The sequence below is a fragment of the Triturus cristatus genome, chromosome 2_2, assembly GCF_964204655.1.
Source record: "Triturus cristatus chromosome 2_2, aTriCri1.1, whole genome shotgun sequence".
Classification (NCBI taxonomy): domain Eukaryota; kingdom Metazoa; phylum Chordata; class Amphibia; order Caudata; family Salamandridae; genus Triturus; species Triturus cristatus.
In genome coordinates this window covers 1,012,687,552-1,012,707,608 of record NC_140582.1, presented here as the reverse complement: position 1 = coordinate 1,012,707,608, position 20,057 = coordinate 1,012,687,552, and the positions used below count along the sequence as shown (strand labels likewise).

General features: G+C 46.2%; 1 protein-coding gene across 2 annotated transcripts in view; it reads right to left on the bottom strand.

The window, feature by feature from the left end:
* The window catches only part of KIAA0232 (KIAA0232 ortholog), a 467,980-nt gene that overhangs the window by 115,879 nt on the left and 332,044 nt on the right, over positions 1 to 20,057 (bottom strand). For both annotated transcript variants that reach the window (XM_085642449.1, XM_085642448.1), the window contains exon 7: positions 16,844 to 16,952. In XM_085642449.1, coding sequence (XP_085498575.1) covers positions 16,844 to 16,952 — 109 coding nt within the window. The remainder of the gene's footprint in view (positions 1 to 16,843; positions 16,953 to 20,057) is intronic.

Here is a 20,057-nt window from a genome sequence, read left to right as displayed (position 1 = left end):
CTTCAGAAGTGGGACCATTCTTTTGCCTTTGACCTATCACTACGTGTAGTTATTTTTGTACGTGGCGGGTGCACTCAGAGTGCTTTGAAGTCTGCACTGGGGGCGCATTTGGTGTCCCTGTGCATAGTCCAGCTCAGGTTGCAGGAGCCATTTGCTCCTGCTCTGGCGCGAAACTGGACAAAGGACATGGGTGTAGCCACCCCTCTGTCCTGACCGTCCCATAGGTGGGTCCCCAGAGTTTGTCCCGTCCCTTCCTTGGGTATAAAGTAGGAACCCCAGACTACAGGCCTTTAGAAGTACTTTGACGATCTACACTACGCTGGATGAGTGAAGAATCTCCCTTGGAGTAAAGGAGTTACTCCCCTGCAAGGCAGGCACCTAAACGCATCTGACCCGTTTGCATCTCCCAAGCTCCTGAGGACTCCGAAGATTTCTGCAACACAGGAGGTGGGTTCCTGAGGTCGATCTGCTCTCTCAGCAATTCTGAGACCAGTATCCATCGTGGGGACCGTGCAACCCGAACCCCTGTGCACCGTATATTCGCTACTCAACTTGGCAGGCGGTCTTTCCCGAAGCGGGTGGCGCCTGACTACGTATTCAAACTAGGTCTGGACAGATTAACTTGCATGTCTAGCATATACTAATCCATTGACGGTTTTTGCATACCGCTGAGGACTTCACAAGGTGAGCCTCAGGATTAGATTCTCTTTTCACCACTATTGGACATCATTGACTGTATTACTACTGAAGCTCCATTGCGATTCCTGGGATGCCCTTGCGGCACCAGTATTAGGTTGCACCCTGTACCCCTTCGTCCTGAGGAAGACTCGCAGCTGAGGCACTACTGACCCGTTAAGCACAAGCCGAGTCACAATGTCGACGCACCCCACCCATACAGGGCCTGGACCTCTTCCCATCCCCTTTACTCAATGTTGCATATATGCAATTTATAAGATATATAAAAAAACGTTATAAACAAATTGTTTAGGCCAGGCTTGTTGTACTGGTTTCTCTTACCAGTTTTTCGCTAAAACACTAAATGTATAATTCTAATTATCTGTGACTACTTCACCTCTCTACCTTTTCACTAGCACACCTATTCTCTCCCCCCTGTTTCTTTGAGCAACCCTTGTATCTAAATAACTCTGATATAATTTAAGTATATGATAATATACTGAATCCAAATATACCCTGGTGATCTTTGGCTAATACTGACTGTATGCTTAAACTATGCTATCTTGGATAGCAAGGTATGTTGTTTTGTTTATTGTGGTATTCATTACCAGTGTTTGACTTATGAAGCTACACTTATAAAGTACAATTGAAAATTCATTTCTGCTTTAAAGCAGTCACGGACCACTCTCTTTCATTACCGCATACTTTTGCAGCAGCATATGCTTTTCGGTAATCCCTGAGGCTGTGCTTTGGGCTATTTGTAGTCCTGACCCCGAGCAGTAATTCCACCGAAGATTTCTGGCCTACACTCCACAAGTGTTCCGGGGGGCTGGTATTTTGTGATTCAGCTCGAGGTCCCTTCGCTATCCCTGGTCCGTTGGCCTGTGGGTCCCTGTGAAGGTAACTTTGACTTTCCGTGGGCTTTCCTGGTTGCTCCAGACGTGCCCTGACTCCATAGCTCGGAGAGTCCCCAGGACCTTGCTGGTCCTCACCTAAGCTTCCTTCCTCTGCCCACGTGGGTAGCAGTTGCCAAGGCTTGTTGGTGTTCAATCCGGACACTGACCCTCCCACCCCTCCCCCCCAGCAATGACATCGTTCGTGGGACAGCTCGCCTCCGGAATTTGGTCGTTGTCGACGTCTCCTGCTCCCCGTGGCTGCAGAGTAAAGCTTCGCATCTTCTCACCGGAAGCACCCGACATTGGTGGGCATTGGTCTATCGTGCCCCCTGGTCCCTGTGAAGTGACCCAGACTCTGTCCCCTCTGCTTTCAGGTTCTTCTCACCTCGGATCCAGGCTTGGATTCCACCTGACACTTCATCTTCCCAGCAGCAGCATTTTTCCGCATCACGCCATTGAAAACGACGAAGGTTCCCGACATAACTTGACCCCTATGCACCTGGCTCCTCTGGGATAGGTAACACGGGTATCTTGGTACCGTCAAGGGTGCTGGCCTTAGAACATTCTATGTTTGAAATGGTTTGCTTTAAGTCCTCTCCCAAGTGTCCTTAATCTTTAAAATTCCAACCGCGACTTTCCCATAGAATTGTACGGAGCTCACGCCTGTGTTCACACACTGCACCCGTCTTCCGTGGTTCTCCTGTGTCACTACTTTGGGTGGTTTCTTGGGGTCCCAGCGATTCTACGTGCTCTCAGCACTGTGTCTAGTCAAGTCGTGGTTGTTATACCACTTTCTTAGTATATGGTTTGGTCTCCCCCTGGAGCCCACTGTGTATTGTGCTATTTACTGTTCTAGTGATTTAATATTGTGTGCTTTGTGCTCTTATCTCATAAAGAGGTTAGTAGAGAGTGTTTAGTAATAAATACATATATTTTATATATCTCATGTGTGGTTCACCTTTCAGTTGGTCATTCAGGAGGTTCTGATCTGGTAAAACAAGCTGCTTTACATTCCTTCGAGGCTTAGCCTGAAGGCTGCTCTCCATAGCTACCACTAGGATAGCTTTCAATAAAGGTTGTCTTTAACCTAATCATCAATAAGTGTTGTTTGGAATGGTACAAGGTGCCCACTTAAATTAGGGAACAGCATATACCAGGCCAACTTCTCACACAGACCTCAGTGTCAGTGTTCTTAACCCTTAACAAACGTATGTCAAATTGACTATCCTTAATTGCTAAGCACTTACTGACTTAGAAGACTCTAGTATTTGGTACCCAGGGTATATAAGGCAGTGTCTCCACACAGGGCTACAGAACTGGTTGTGCCACCCTGAGTGTGATAAGGGACAAAAAGGCTACCAGTCTGCCACGGCAGACTGAAAAGACAATGTGTACACTGCTAGTTCGAGTTTGCTATTAAAACCAAATGGCAAAGCCACTAGTCGATTAACCTTATATGAAAGACTTCCATAAGGAATGCCTATGAAGTCCTATGGCAGGGAGCTGTATATTTTTAAGTTAGACATTTTTTAAATGTCTTAACAGCAACACTTTGAAATTGTCGTTTTGCTGGAGAAAGGATAGTAGCCCCTTAAGGTTAACACAGGGTTACCGGCTGGCATCCCAGCCTAGCTAACTTCTGAATGGTACTACCTAACTAGGTACTGTAAGATATCAAACTACTCGCAGCATAAAATCCAACTTGATGCCCAAGTCGAGATTTAAGTCACCATTAAAGGTAAGCAACCTTTAGAGAGTTGCTACTGTGTGTCCAGCTAGTCCAGTGGCTTCACAAAAGCATTAGCACAAAGACAACTTTCTGCCTGCCTGGGGAGACGTATAAACAACAGCCAGGCAAAACAAAGGAAGCTGCCGCAGAGTGAGGTGTTACTTCCTCGCCTGAGAAGGCCACTCAGGGTGTCAGCCCGAAAGGTAAGCTTCAAAAGGAAAGACGCCTTTGAAGGGCTGCCTGCAACAACACTCCGAGCTAGATGCCTTTTGTTACTGCAGACAAGTTGGAGACAAGGACCAGAGGCAGCCACATCTCTAGGGTGGGCTTTCGAGCTCCTGACGGCTGAGGAATGTGGCGACACTTTGAGGGTGGATCGAATAGTGCACTCTGCGATAGCCTGATGCTATATAACATGTCACTAGGTGGGAGGGGATCGTGTAGTCCATTGGCTAGTGACCCTGTGGTCCCCTCAGGGCACTTTCCTAGGATAAATACGACATCACTGGTACTCTGCTCGCCAGATCACACTTGACTTGAAGAGAGGACTGAAGAAGGACTGCCCTTGAAACTGCACGGAGAGAGGCTGAACCGTTGGAAGGACTGCACCTGCTGCACTTTGGGTGCATGCAGTTCCTGACCCGGGAAAAAGTTGATTCCCTGCTTCATCTCACATCAGTAAGTCCAAGGATCAGGTGGCTGATCCCAAGGAACCAGTTTCAGGTAAACAAGAGCTGAAAGACCCCAAATTGACACCGCAGAAGATTTGTCGCTTACAGTTGCCAGGTGCACAAAAGTACAAATCCAAGAAAGCCAAAAGTTACACCCCTGTCTGCTGGACCGGGGAGTGCTATCGGAGTCCGGATTTCTTGTACCCAAAGGACACAAGCCCCCACCGAAGGATTCTGCCCCACTCGCGGTGCACTGAGACCTGGCTGGCCTGCTACTGCAACGTAGAGGACTTAAATCGCTGTGGCCAGAGCTGCACTTCATCAACCATGGACTGAGAGACAACCACTAAGAAACCCCCGTTGACCGCACCTCAGCCGGAGCATGCTTTGAGCATCTTTAAGACAGCATCAGGACCACTCGGTTGTGTAGTATATGGCAGTCATCCTGTAGAGCTTGGAACTTGCCTTAAAAACGCCCTGTTGGCCAAGTAAATGTTCAAAGTATCCTCTCTTAACTCCTAGACCTCCATCCTGTCGGATTTAATTGCCCAACCAGGGTTGGAGTTGCCGAACTCTTTCAAATCTTTCAAAATTTTACAAACTATTTGTTGAGCAATGCTTGTTTGCGGTTGCATTTAAAAGTATTTACACGCTCAAAATACTGTATCTCACGAACTCGCCGGAGAATTTAGATCATCAAGGTCACTATAAAAATAGAGCGTATTTTTATGTTGTTTCAAACTGTTGTCCTATCTCTTTCTTGTTGTGTGACTTTCTTATTATGCAATTTGGTTCAGCTGAACAAGGTACTTGCCTTTGATAACGCACGCACTATCTGGTAGAGAGAATATCTAGCTGCAGATTCCTTACCTTTGAATTTCCCAGGCGTCAGACTGGATCCGGAAACTTTTGCATGAGCAGTATCCCTGTGCGCCGTCATGTGGCTCTGTTCGGTTTCGCATGGCGTCATCTCTGCTCTTGCCCCGGTAGGGTCTCATGGATCCGAGGCTGAGGACTTGGCCTTTGCAATGTGTTAGTATAGTTTTCACGCTCAAGTCTTCTGTGAGGTGGAAGTCTCTAAATGAAGTAGATCGGTGTGGGGTTTCAGATCAATCAGGGTGAGATGAAGGAGGTCTGAACTTTAGTCTATGACATCCTTGCTCTGCCTGAGAGGCCTGCAGATGAGGTGAAAAGGTAGACTAAGTTACGAAGAGGACAAGTGGCATGTGAGGACCTTTCCATGAGTGTCTACGATGATGCAGGTATGAGACGTGTTTTTGTGATGAAGCATGTATCAAGGTTGTTAAGGGTGATGAGGACTGCAACATGTGAAGTGTGGCGTACGGCAGAGAGTGCGTTAATGAACCCTGAGCTGGAGTTTGAGGGTGTTGGGTGCTTAGTGGAATATGTAGGATGACGGGACAGTTTGCTGGGAGGAATGAGTGTGCATATTTGTGTGGATGGATAGAAAAGGGCTTTGGGCTAGGGCAAAGGATGTGGTCTTACTATGCAGCTGCTTGTTGAGATGGGGAGCAGGGGTTCTAGACCAAGGCCTGTGTCTGGTCTTATCTGGGATTGCATGAAATGCCCTGAGGAGTTAACTAAAGTTGGAGAGGAGGCAGGAAGTTTCAGGTGGGAACCAGCAATGTCCAGCAATGTCTCAACCTGTATAGAGTGATGCTGGCAAATGCAGTGATGTCAGGTCCTGTACAGATGGGTGCTAGTGAATTAGGATGGCTTGTTGGATGTCTTTTAAAAGCGCATCTGGTAGGAAACCACTGATGTCACTTCATGTAGAAATGAATGCTAGGAGATGCAGTAATGTCAATTCCTGTAAAGATGGATGTTAGGGAATGAGGTCTGCTTGACTGGTGAGAAGTGCAGGAAAAGAAGAGAATAAGCTACACACATGTGGGAGCAACAATGGTCTTGAGAAAGGCTCAGATGACTATGAAGAAATGTGATACTACAAGAAGGATGGGCAACCCACTATACATAAAGGACCGCGTCACAATGTAAACAGTGTATGATGCAATCTTAGACATATCTAGTTCTTGGACCTGTTCACAGAAGGAATAGCGAAGTGTTCTGTCAAATAGAGGGAGAATGTTTTGGAACACATGTAGAACCTTTGTGAGTTACAGGAATAAGTCAGATTCTGGGAATGGCTGTTACTGTCAATCTGGGAATATTTTAGGAACTATTCACTTTGGCTCCAAATAAATAAGCATCCTCCTGCCTTTTTACACTTTACCTGAAGACAACATTGAACTGCTTTATTTTCTTCTTCGCAGGAGCAGAATGGCGCGAATGTGCACATGCATCAGGTGTTCATAATGGTGACTGTCTGGTCGGAAAAACCTGACAGCTGGGGAGCAGAACACAAAGCTCTGGGGCACGACAAATAAGGTAGTAAGACCACTTTGCAAACACAAGGAGATGGACGGAGCCCTGAAACTTTTCAGACACTCACCCCCAGTCACTATTAGATCTGGGTTGAATCCATCATCGTTCTTTAGCTCACATCGCCACCCCAGTTCAGACCCGGTCGTATGCAAATCAGTCTTGGGAACAGTCCAGCTCGAACTGCCAAGCCAGGTCTTCTCTGGACCGGAGACAAGCATCCTGGGACCGGTTTTCAGGGTAACACTAGCCAGGCTAGCTTGAATCCAGTGGCAAAGTGAGCAAGACTACTTGGCCACCTACATACATAATTTTGTCAGTATTAGGTTAAAAAGTATTAGCTTAGTACCCGTGATTATCACGGTGTGAATATTTTTTAGAGATACTGGCGGCTAGGAACTAAGGCTACTTGCTGATACCACCGGTTTAAAAGGAACCTTTAATAACTTTCACACAAAAAGGCTTTATACGTTTACGGCTCCGTTTTGGTAATTTAAATACAAGCAGTCTATACCTACAAAGAGAGAGGGAACATACATTCATGGTGTTTTAAGCTTCCTAGAAATATGAAGCAGATATAAGCCACTGAGAACGTTCTTTCTCACAAGTTGATCTACTTTGTCCCAATTCTTATGCTCCTCTCATAAGTGAGGGCAAGAAGTAACTAACATATCTGTCATAAATAATGCAAGGTGCACAAGCTGTTGAGAAGAGAAGAATTTTTGTCCATCGCCAGTTATTTGTATTCATTGTGGATCTCTGGAATATTATAAGTATTTTTCACTTCTACCTTGGTTATCACCAAGACAGAGCTCTTGAGGCGAAAAGCCGAGAGCCAGGAAAACTTTTAGTTGGAAAGATTTACTTTTTAAATTGTTTACTGTGTGAATACTGTGTTTTTATTAAAATTCGTTTTACCTTAGATCACTCGAGGACTGCCTCGCTTCGCCGCACAGCTGATTCAGGCACTGTAGCGGGCTGCAGGGTAACCGCCGGGAACTCCCGGGCTCCGCCCACCGAATAGGCCACGCCCCCCCCGTGATTATAACTAGGCGTGCTCAGCGGCCAGCGCTGCTCACAGACAGAGCTCTTAAGGCGAAAAGCCGAGAGCCAGGAAAACTTTTAGTTGGAAAGATTTACTTTTTAAATTGTTTACTGTGTGAATACTGTGTTTTTATTAAAATTCGTTTTACCTTAGATCACTCGAGGACTGCCTCGCTTCGCCGCACAGCTGATTCAGGCGCTGTAGCGGGCTGCAGGGTAACCGCCGGGAACTCCCGGGCTCCGCCCACCGAATAGGCCACGCCCCCCGTGATTATAACTAGGCGTGCTCAGCGGCCAGCGCTGCTCACAGACAGAGCTCTTGAGGCGAAAAGCCGAGAGCCAGGAAACTTTTAGTTGGAAAGATTTACTTCTTAAATTGTTTACTGTGTGAATACTGTGTTTTTATTAAAATTCGTTTTACCTTAGATCACTCGAGGACTGCCTCGCTTCGCCGCACAGCTGATTCAGGCGCTGTAGCGGGCTGCAGGGTAACCGCCGGGAACTCCCGGGCTCCGCCCACCGAATAGGCCACGCCCCATCCCTCTGGTATAAACAATGTGCAGCTTCCGGAAGCGCAGCGGACGGGCGCAGCGGGCGCGCCGGCGGTGTGCCGAAGGCGCGCCAAAGGCAAGCCCGTCTGCGCCCGTCCGCGACCAGACGGGACCAGGGGCCACAACCCCTGCCCCTAACGCCCCCCAGGTCAATACCTACAGCTCGGTGGCCATCCAGAATATGAGGTACACTACAGCTGCCTTATGCCCACACTCCTATTTCCCAGCTGATCTCCCTGCTCGATACCCCGGCTGCAAACACTCATTCGATAATATTGTATTGCCACCCACGTTACAGGAATACCATATGTACGCGCTTAACTGTCGATCCTTACCGCGACACAGCACCCAAATTGCATTACTATTAGAGGAGCTCAACCCAGATGCCATCTTCCTTACGGAGACATGGCTCACGCCTCACTCAGAACCAGATATAGTCTCTGCCTTACCCTCCGGGTTCCAAATTCACAGACTAGACCGGATTAAGGGGAGAGGCGGCGGCCTGGCTATCATTTTAAAAGACAAGTATTGTTGTCGCATTGCTACCGAAGCTATTCCTGAGTGCGAAAGCTTAGCGTTCAGCATTTATTTTACTGCAAACACCTCCTTTACTGGTACTTTGATTTATCGGCCCCCAGAACCAGCCAAGCTGTTTCATAAATCCTTACCAGACATACTAGCCAACCGAATTTTAACCTCTGCTAATTACACGGTCCTAGGAGATTTTAACTTTCATTTTAACTCTCTCACAGATCCTATCGCCAGGGAATTAATTGACGATCTTGCAGCCCTTCAGTTGATCCAGCTTGTTACAGCCCCCACCCATGAAAAGGGTAATCTTCTAGACCCAATATTTAGCAACTGCACCAAGCTAATAGTGGGGCAACCTACTCGTCTTCCCTGGTCGGACCATTTTTTGGTCCCTTTGTCCTGGCTCACCGATAAGTCTTACTCATCCACCCCCCAATCGGTAACCAAGCGCAACTGGAAAAAACTCCCTATAGAACAATGGGTAACTAACCTAGAGCGCTCCTGCCCACCACCCTGCATAGATCCCAACCAAGCAAATAAAAATTATGAGAGTTGGGTCAGGGATTCACTTGACACTATTCTGCCTCTACGGAAATCCACTCCAAAGAGGACACACAAAACTGCACCTTGGTTTTCAGACACCTTGAGAGACCAAAAGCGCCTTTGTAGGAAAAAAAGAGAGCCTGGCGACTTGATTTCCACCCTGACAAAAAATCCCAATATAAAGAGGCAATCAAAACCTATAGAAATGGGATCAGGGCGGCGCAGGCCTCTTACTTTGCTGACAAAATTACAGCAGCCAATTCAAAACCCAAGGAGATTTTCCATATAGTAAAAAATTGCATCAAAGCAAACACTGCCCCTCCCTTGACAAAAACGCCGGAACAGTGTAACGAGTTAGCAGATTTCTTTCAGAATAAAGTCTCTCAAATATACTCTTCCTTTCCGACAGTAGCCAATAACTTAGGAACTTCCAACCATGCTCTTCTGAGCACTGCCCCCTCCCCAGACCAGTCTACTCTGGAACGCTTCTCTCTACTAGACCTGGACACCCTTCACAAACTGGCACGGCTAGTTAAATCTGGCTCCCCCTGTGACCCGGCCCCTCCGGAGACACTACTCCAGGCTAGCCATTCTATACTTCCCGTGGTACTAGATCTACTCAACTCTTCCATCGCCTTCTGCACTGTACCCACCGGATGGAAGAGAGCCATGGTTCGGGCATTGCTAAAAAAAACCACCCTCAATCCAGAAGACCACTCCAGCTACCGCCCAATCTCCTTACTCCCCTGGGTAAGTAAGGTGCTGGAGAAGCACATAAATATCCAACTAGTACAATTTCTGGAAAACAATCTGCTCCTGGACCTAACCCAGACAGGTTTTAGGCCTAAGCACGGCACTGAAACGGCCTTGCTTGCAATTATCGAAGAGTCGCGAAAGATATTAGATCAGGGAGGATCAGTGGCAGTGATCCTCCTTGATCTAAGCGCGGCTTTCGACACAGTGAGCCACGCCACCTTGTTGAACCGCCTGTGCAACATTGGTGTCACAGGCGATGGTTTGAGTCTTTCCTTAACAACAGATCTTTCCAGATCTTTGACGGGGATTCACTATCACCCAGTAAATCGCTGATCTGTGGAGTACCGCAGGGCTCCTCATTGAGCCCTGCGTTGTTTAATGTATACATGGGGCCACTGGCTGGGATCGTCAAACCACACGGTATTAAAATTGTATCGTATGCCGACGATACCCAGCTAGTGGTCTCATTGGCACAAGAGGGTACCAAACAATCGTCAGGAGGTCTGTTGAAATGTCTCGAGGATGTTAAGGAGTGGATGACACTCTCCTCCTTAAAACTTAATGGAGACAAAATTGAGCTCATGCTCCTGGGCTCAGCATCCCCAGTGTCTCTCATCCCCCTCTGGCCTCCCTGCTTGGGTACACCCCCAACTCCCAAGGACAGCGTAAAAAGCCTAGGAGTTTGGCTTGACAAAACCCTTTCCTTCTCCACTCAGGCCACCAAACTATCTGCCACATGCTTTGGCCTACTAAGAACCTTAAGGAAAGTTCTCCCTCTCCTACCAATGGATGCCAAACAAGTGGCAATACAGGGCCTGATTCTATCCCGGCTAGACTCGAACAATGCCCTGTATGTTGGAGCCCCAGAGAAGACCCTGCGAAAGTTGCAGGTGGTACAAAACTGTGCGGCCCGCACCCTGTTACAGATCCCGCGGACTCAGTCAGCAAAACCTGCAATGATCAGTCTACACTGGCTTCCAGTGAGACAAAGAGTGGCATTCAAGGCTCTCTGTATTGCCCACCGGGCTTTCTGGAAGTCGGGCCCAGCCATCATCGATAATCTAATCACGCAATACCACCCCAACAGAAACCTTAGATCTACGGAGGCCTTCCTGGCTGTGGTACCCAGAGTCAGGAGAGCTAGGTCCGGAGGCAGGATGTTCTCCTTAAACGCCTCTAAGATGTGGAACTCACTCCCTTTATACCTCCGGACTAATTCAAACCTACTCTCCTTCCGCAAACAATTGAAAACCTACTTGTTTGCGAGGTCCACCGAACTTTAAAACCCATCCGCCATATTCAGTTCTGTCTGATGTTTCAGCGCTTGGACGCCCTTGGGCAGCAACCGCGCTATATAAATGACAATACAATACAATACAATACCAAGCTGGGTTGACCCCACCACAACTGAACATAACCGGGATATTACCTCTCAAAAAATAAAAAATAAACTCCTGGTTTACAGGGACCTTGGTCCTCGGTGTGAGGAGGAACCTTATAAGGAAGCATGCCACTTAAAGGTGAGTTTCTGCCCTGAGGAACTTCACTTTAACTCTTGTTCACTCTCACATTTCTTGAAGATTTATCTTGAGGATACCTTGGGCTAGTGGTAGGTTAAGCAGTCCACATGCTGCTTCTACCTAGCTGAAATGTCATAGCACTTGCCAAAGCCTCTCGAACCCATAGAAACGCTTGTGAAACATGGTGAGTGCAGGGTAGCTACCAAGAGGACACAGGTTGGTGGAGTGGTGCACCGCTTATTGAAACGTCAATGACAGTCAAAGAATCAAATAAGACTTAGTAGGTGATAAGTCCCTTTTATTTTCCAAGACAAAGATTAGCCAGCCAACGCGTTTCGTTCATGTAATGAACTTCTTCAGGGCAAGTGTAGGCGCTCTTGTCAATTTCCAATAAAAAAAAACTAATTATAGGTAGACACAGTACAGCGTGTGGGCCACCTTGATAAGGGCCTAGGTGCGCAGTGTGCTGTGAGCCGGGATCCAAAGGACTCGTTCCTTCACGGAAAAATAAACTGGTGTTACCAAGAGGACAACTGCTCAGCAATGAGGAATGAGAGGAGACACCAGAGTGGCAATTTCCAACAGAAGAGAAACAGTGCTAGCAGAGGAGCCCTTTGAAGTCTTCACATAATCACTGGACTGAGGCTTGAAAGCCGATCTGCTCAGCGACTGCTGTAGCTGAGCAGAGAAGGAAGGGCACACTGTTTAGGGTGAATGGGGGCAGTGGCTTTGGAGGTCCCAATTACCATAACTCCCCCTCCAGACCCAACTACTTCACAACTCCCGTCTAAGGTGCATGCAGCAAGTCAAAGGACTCCCTGACCGAGAACAATCTGGGGTGACGACGCTGAACGGGTAAGGAGGGGGCTGAAAAACTGTAGGGAATCATTGTTAGGACAGCCTTGATCTGCTTGTAGGAGCATTGGAAGACTCAAGCAACTGTAGGGATTTTTAGGTCAGCCAATACGGAGGCATCACAAGCAGTCGGTCAGAAGTCACTGAAGAAGACACTGCCCCCCCCCTACACTCCCACCTGCCTAGTTCTCCCAGTGGGTCGAAATGCAGCATGTGGAAGAGTTTGAACCAAACTAACATTGGCGAACTGAGGTAGGGGGTAATTTTACAACAAATCTAGCCAGAATATGATCATGGCATTGCCCTGAAAGAGCACTTATATCCTTAAATCCATTCTCAACATGCTTTTGTTTAGCTGTGCAGCAATTTGATGTTAATGGATGCTGCAATACTGACTCCAGGGTGACTGTGCTTGGTATCCTCATCCAACATTTCTCTGTAGATGCTAGAATCTTGTGAGTATATAACCAAGTTGGCAGAAAACAAGGAAAATAAGCAGCCGGCACAACAAACTGACTCAATCTAGTGATCTAAATAGTGACCATAGTCACGAGGAAATGCCTGAAGCTCTGGACCTCAAGTGGATAAATTGGCCTGCATTTCAAATGTGATTCAAGAAACCTGGCTAGCTCTGGAAGTCGAAACAGATGGAAGGATGATTGATCTGGACCTCTTGAGTAAAGCCTAGAAAATGCAGGCAAAGTTTAAGCTGCAGAGAAGTCACTAGTAGAAATCCAGCCCAGTATTTGGTCTGCATACTCCACTGACATTCTTACTGGACAGAATCAGATTACTCCAATACCAAGCAGAGGATAGAGAAAGATCCTCTTGAAAGTAGTGCATACATAGCAGGTCTTTTCAAGAAGGTTGGAGGTCTGAGCATAGAGCTATGTCTGGAAGATTTGTTCAGCAAGCAAATGGAGCAAAACAGTCTCTTATTATACTTTCCAATGAAGCATGTACACAGGGTGCCAACCACTTCACTGGTGCCCAAATGTCGCCCTGCTACTGGTGAAACTGCTGAACTATTGTGACATACAATTTTGGAAGCCCCTCCCAAGAATACAACACGGTTCTACTGTTCCTAGACTACAGAAATCAAAGTAAAATATAGAAGAAACTCTTCACGGAAGACAACAGAAAAACACGAGAAATGGAATTAAGATACATGCTGATATTTGTAGCCAAGATCAAGGTCATAGATCGAGAAAAAAACACGCAACTTTGTAAAACCTAAAGAAGCCTGGGAATGAGAAAAACAATAGAAAGCACAAAATAAGGTCAGAACGACTGGAAACACAGTCAGATCACAGAATGGTAGTACAGGTGACACCAATGCCAGGAAATACAACTGTGTGATGAAGGTAACACAGAAGAACTGATTTGCAATGAGTAACCCAAAGAAAGTTACCATAAATCTCTTACTTTGCTACATTAGATCCTAATGACCAAGTAATGTGAACATCACAATTGATCAGACAAGTGCCTACAACTATTTTCTGGCTCTGCCAGGAGGCAGAGGGGTTGGACTGGGTGAGTTATAAAATGTACTTTCTTTAAAGTCTCTAGGATAAGTCAGGAACTATAGGCCTACAATACTGATATCTGCCTAGACTGACTGTAGTGAAGGTGGAGGCTCTGCTCGCTGCAGAGTAGCAGAGGGCCCGTCTAATGTCGGGTCCAAGGCCACAATAAAATAACTGCAAATATTGTATCTTTGTGAACCCAATGACAAGAGGGAAAAGGTGTGCACAGAAAGCTCCTTTACTGTCTTTGGGGCCATAAACGGAGATGCTTAAGCGAGTCGCCATTAAGGAATCTCCGTATCACTAACACACTGCCACTTCTGTCTCTGTAGATGTATTCTTCCATAAATGTAGCTCCTCTTTTCAAACAGTATCATCATTCATCCCTCTAACCCTAGATTGTGATGTAAATCAATGCTGCAAGTGATATTGCCTAGACTTCAATCTGGTGATATCAGCAGCTGGTAGATGTGCCTCATGCACCAACACTGTATCACCCTTCTTGGGGAAAAGCCATTACAGTAATGATTTTCTTTAAGTTGTTACTACAGCAGCACCAGCAGCCTTAACCTGCTTTCTCTTGGTAGAAAAACTAAAAAGAGGTAGCATGAAGAACACAGTGGCTCTTAAAATCACATGTGCCATTGCTACATACAGAAATGGCACACACAGTACCAAATTAGCTCATTGACAGAGGAATTTAACCGGATGACCTGTATTTCCTCAGGTTTAAAAAAAACAGTGTAGGTAGCATGGGATTCTACCTTGAATAGGTATTTAATGTCACCTCAGGTTTACATAATAGCAGCTTCTGGCTGCACTTGCATAACAGATGCGAAGAAGGGCTCACTCAATCACCCTTGAGGTTCCTTTGCCAGCCGGGCGATGCCTGGGTAAGCTACGTTGCAGAGATCGAAGACTATGAATGAAAACAAACATCAATATAATTTTGCTTTGCAGACAAACATCTGAAAGTATCTGGGATGATGACTGCCGAGAAGATCTTCCCAGCCACAAATGTAGAAAGTCTCCACTCGTTTGTATTAGACAGAAGTCTAGCTTGAATTGTAATCCTCAAAGTGAAGCATGATTCAAATTGGAGAGTTCTATAACTAAAAATAATCGAGTGAGAGAAAATATTACCAAAACTAAAAATAACAAGCATTGAAAATGCAATAGGTCTCGCCTTTGATTAAGTTAAAGCCATTTGATTTGCTAATGGTATTGTATAGCAAAGCAAATGGCTTTAACTTGATGAAAGGCGAGACCTATTGTATTTTTAATGTTTCCCTGCAAGAATGGTTTATTTTACAGCTGCTGTGAGTATGCAGATTGGCTGCTTTACCTCGAGTAGGGAGGGTGAAAAAAGCTGCTTTCCTTCTTAGAGCCAGGGCAGGCAATGGCAGTGAGAGCCGAGGGGCATGAGACAGCACGACCCGCCCACTCCTTCACTATTTCAACTTGTCCGCTCCACAGACTGAAGCAGGGCGGGTCGGGGAGGAGGCTCCTTGGTCTTTAGTTAGGTCTGTTCTGGGGAGCAGTGGGGGGCCAGGCCAGTGGCAAGGGTTGGAATGCAGGGAGCTGATCACGTGTGACAACAGCAGTTCAGTCCATCACAAGTAACAATGACAGAACGTGTATTCGTTTTGCAAAGTACTGTGACTGACTGGGAGGGGGTAGAGACATCAGAGAGAGTAGGGTGGAGCAGGAGGGGGAGACAGGAGACTGAAAGCAAACCAGCATGTGAGCGCCTCGCTGATAGAAACTTAAAGCTGACAGAAAGACCTCAGAGCTGCCCTCCTTCCTGGAGACCAGAGCCAGTCCATGGCCAGGGGAGCTGCGAGCAGCAGGACAGGCACAGACAGCAGTGCCCCTGCTCTGAAGCAGGCTGCAGCACAGTTCTGGCTCCCTCTTGTCCGCCTGGCTGTGCTGAAGCTTGCTGACTGACTGGGGTGGGGTGTGAGCACAGAAAGTGAGAAGGAGCTGGTACATAGACAATGAGAACCAGAACTGAGCATGTGAAACACAGACATGGCTGGGGCCCCACAGGCATGCATGATAGACTTGGTCAGGATAACAGGCATGGAGGGATGACACAGTCATGCCTGTGTGACTGGGGATGGGTAATAATATATGCATGGATGGCGTAGCACCGGTATGCGAAATGGTCCGGGCAGTCCAGTGGTGCGATCACTAGAGGACTGCAGACATTAGTCCTGTCTTCGGGTCTCTGTCAGAGAAACACAGAGTACAAAACGAGCGCGGTGTGCCTAGTGTGTGCCGCGCTTATTAAAGTAAAAAAAGAAAAAAAAAACACGAGCGCACAATGGAGGGCTCCTCTGCAGGACGTTGCAATTGTGCTAAGACAAGAAACGAGCAGCTGATCGATCCTCACGCCATGTCTTAGAGGCTGAGAGGCTGAGAGAAGTGCTGCCGGAACACGCACGGAAACCTATACACTTGTTTATATCGCGCTTTCTCCCCCCTCCCCCCCCCCCCCCCCCAAAAAAAGTGCCTACACCCAGTAATGAAAGTGTCACGCTATCAGTAAAGCATCTAGTCCAGGTGGGCGGGGCAAAAAGTGGGCAGGACGGTAACAAGGAGGGACCGAAAAGCCTCCTTAACAATAGAATGCCAGCGTTTAGCCTAAGCTATGACGCAAGCCAATAGGAAGAGGGGGCAGGGCTTCAAGTCCCCTTCCAAAACCGTATTGATTACAAGAAGCCCTTGCATTGCGAGGGCAGCGCATGTGCGTTGCTAATGCCAGGCAAGACCTAAAAAGCACTTGGCGTTCGCTTGTAGGTAAGTAAGAATTGTGCATCTGTCAAAGCAAAAAACAAACAAAAGATTGAAAAGGTAAATCCGAGTAAGCATCTTTGTATCAGGGACTGGACACAGAACCACATATGTACTTGGTTTTTATGTTCAGACCCTGGCAAATGGATCTTCTAATGTACAAATACAATGTTTGATATGTTGGGAAGAAGTAAGGGTACTTTACAACTGAAACATCTGACTGTCTCGTCAAATAATAGAAACAAACAATTTGAATATAAAAATTAACAATACTTTCACATGGCATAATGTCAATGAAGTGATACAACATTTCTTTAGGTTTTAGATTTAAATGAAGGATTCCTTACCGTCACAGCCTGATCCGGGAAAGCGAGGAGAATACAGAGCCTTTTCCCACCAACATTGCTTTTGTTGGCTTGCACTCACTCCCTCCACCGCAACATTTATAACTGGAAACTAAAGACAAAAAAACTTACTCAAACAAACTGAAAACATGCTGATTAATTAAACAGGCCAACAGCTATATTTGAATTAGGACTTTATCATAGCAAGTAAATATTTAGCTTGAGTGCAGATCCCCATGATTGCAGATTTCCAACTTTTTCTCTGTGTGCATAAGCTGATATCTTGATGGCACCAGAGACTAAGGTACTGGAATTTATTTTTTTCCTAAAAATTAATATGGAGATAATCAGTTCTACTTATCAGGAAAAAATGTATCTGTTTTGACACTACACAATTGTGATAGTAAGCTCTACAAATCTGCATAACATAATACATTTCAGGTTTTCTGAACACATTCACCACACCCTTACAATCTGCGAAGTATAAATCTATGAATAAAACAGTATAATAATTAGAAGAAATGTAACTGGTAACAAGGTTTGGAATCCCAACAAACCAAAGGAACATTTGCAATCTTATACGTGTATCTTTCCACGAAAACAGAGAACTTAAAAGCAGTCAGCAATTCAGTGCATTCAAAAAATGCATCCACCATGCATTTTTTATACCTCTTTTCCATAAACTAACCTACTTTCTTAAGCTACTTACTACTTTAATTATAGCTCTGACCAAAACAAAATAAGAAAACAATCAACTAAAATCGCACTTTCATTCAAAAATCACTGTATCAGGCAACCACTTCTTGCGATCTCTCCGAGGATATTCCTTTAAGTTTACTTCTAAAACCTGAAAACCGCGTTGAAATGTAGGCTTGCGGCTGACTTATCTTCTATTTCTACACACAAAATGAAGCTTTTCAAGTTGCCTACTACTTTGCCATTATGTGGGTGAGATGATCCTTTGTAACTCTCTTTCTGGTGGAAACTAACTGCAGATTCATCTCCTGTAGATTATACCCAAGCGCTAGGCTGGATATGGAATATTTTTTTCAGCCCGCAGCTCCATGTTCACGCTGCCTCATCCTGGAAGTAATGCTGAAGTTGAATAGAAGAGCCACCCAGAGCAAGACATCAGTTTCTTTCTGGACACTGTTAGTGCCCTTGAATACAGAGCTTAAAAAACAATTTGTGCCGGATTACAGAGCTCTAATTTCAGAGTTTTTCAGATGGAAAAGAGTCAATTCTACAAAATGAGGAGGAGGGTGGTTAAGAATCTGCGGTTAGACACTACCAGAAAATGTGCTACAGAAGGCAAGTAACTTCTTCTGATAGATACTTCTAACTGCGGACTGTAGAATAGATACCAGAGCAGTATCTCCAACGTTGGTGGGTTAGTGGAATAACTCAGACCAAGTTTCCTTCAGGATCAAACAGCCAAAACACCCTTGCCATCAGAACCGGCTGTCCAGATAATAATTGCTTTGTGAACGTGAGCACTGATGCACACTCTGGTGTCTGATAAATGTCCAAGACAGGCAATCAAAATGCCAGTGCACAGGTAGCAGCCATGCCACTGGTGGAATGGACTCTAAATCCTTCTGGAGGCTGCTAATTGGCCAGCACAGCGCGTGACAGATCTTAATGCAGATGATTGTCCACCTATGTAAGGTCCTCTACTGAACTGCCTTGCCTTGCTCCAGAGAATGGCACAAAGAGCTCATCATCCACTCGATTGTCTTTGGTACAATCAATTTAAACGATTGGCACTTTCTGGGATCCAAACAATTGATCTCGCCTCCGTTTTCAAGGGGTGAGGTGGAGAAAAAACACTGGAATTGCGATGGACTGTCCTACATGAAAGGGAGTCACCATTTAGTATAAAGGCCTCTAGTCCTCAGCACCAGTTTGCCTTGAAATAATGTGGTCTGGGGCTGCAGGATTGGCAGCTTGAAGCTCCCTCAAGTGACTGAATTGAAGTTATTGCAATGAGAAAGACAGTCTTCAGGGTCAGGAGATGCAGGGAACAGCTGTGCAATTCTCAAAAGGGGTACACATAGGAAAAGTAAGGCCTAAATTAACGTCCCACTGTGGCATCACAAAGGGCATAGGAGGAAACATGTGGATTGTTAGAAAAATCGCATCAGGTGATCTGAACATGGGTGGTTGGTCTAGTAAATGCAAAAAAGCTGAAATGCACAGCAGCCTCAACAAGTCCCCCAGAAGTCAGTACCAGTATCTGTGTATGATGGGCACAAACACAAGACGTGATAAAAGGCAGGGGGATCGTGCGCTGTATATTCAGTCTTTGATTACATCCTATGACACAAGTGATGTTTCCACCTGGTATGCCGGGTCTTCTGGACCGCCGTAAAGCCAGTCATTCAGGACCAAAAGTTGGGAGGCCCAATAACAGGGGTGCAGGTCAGCCACTGCCTGTAGGAAAGTGCCCTCTTTTTGCCAAACTGCTGATGTACTTTGACTGACTGCACCTTGGGTTCCTGTCAAACAGGTAACCAGGGCCTATGTTCTTTCCCTAAAACTGCATTAAGGCAAAACCCAATTGGCACCCTTTGGCCACAGGTCAGTCCCTTGTAAATGGTACCAAGGGCACTGTGGCCAGGGAAGGTCTCTAAGGGCTGCAGCACTTATTGTGCCCCCCTTAGAGGCCCTGTACCTACACACACACCTACACCTACACACACCTACACCTACACACACACCTACACACACACCTACTCTCTCACTCTCTTTCTCTTTTTCTCTCTCTCTCTCTCTCTCTCTCTCTCTGCATTTTTTAGTGCAGAACAAAATGTGTCGACATGGCACACCTCCCTGTGTGCCATGCCTACAAACCACTGCCCTGGTATAGGTCAGCCAGCCCTCTAGCTGAGTGCACTATACCAGTGGTGAGGGTACAGGTGCATGAGCCCTGTACCCCTACAGTGTCTATGTCAATTCTTAGACATTGTATGTGCAGTAATGCCATTAAGAGTATATGGTGCTGGGAGTTTGTCAATACCAACTCCACAGTACCATAATGGCTTTACTAAAAACTGGGAAGTTTGGAATCAAACTTCTCAGCACATTAAACCCACACTGTTGCCAGTGTGGGATTTAACGAAAAATGCACTCAGAGGTCATCTTAAAGATGCCCCCTGAAATAAGACCTAACACTAGGCTGAGTGGTGGCTGCTCGCCAGCTGCCACCACCAGACAT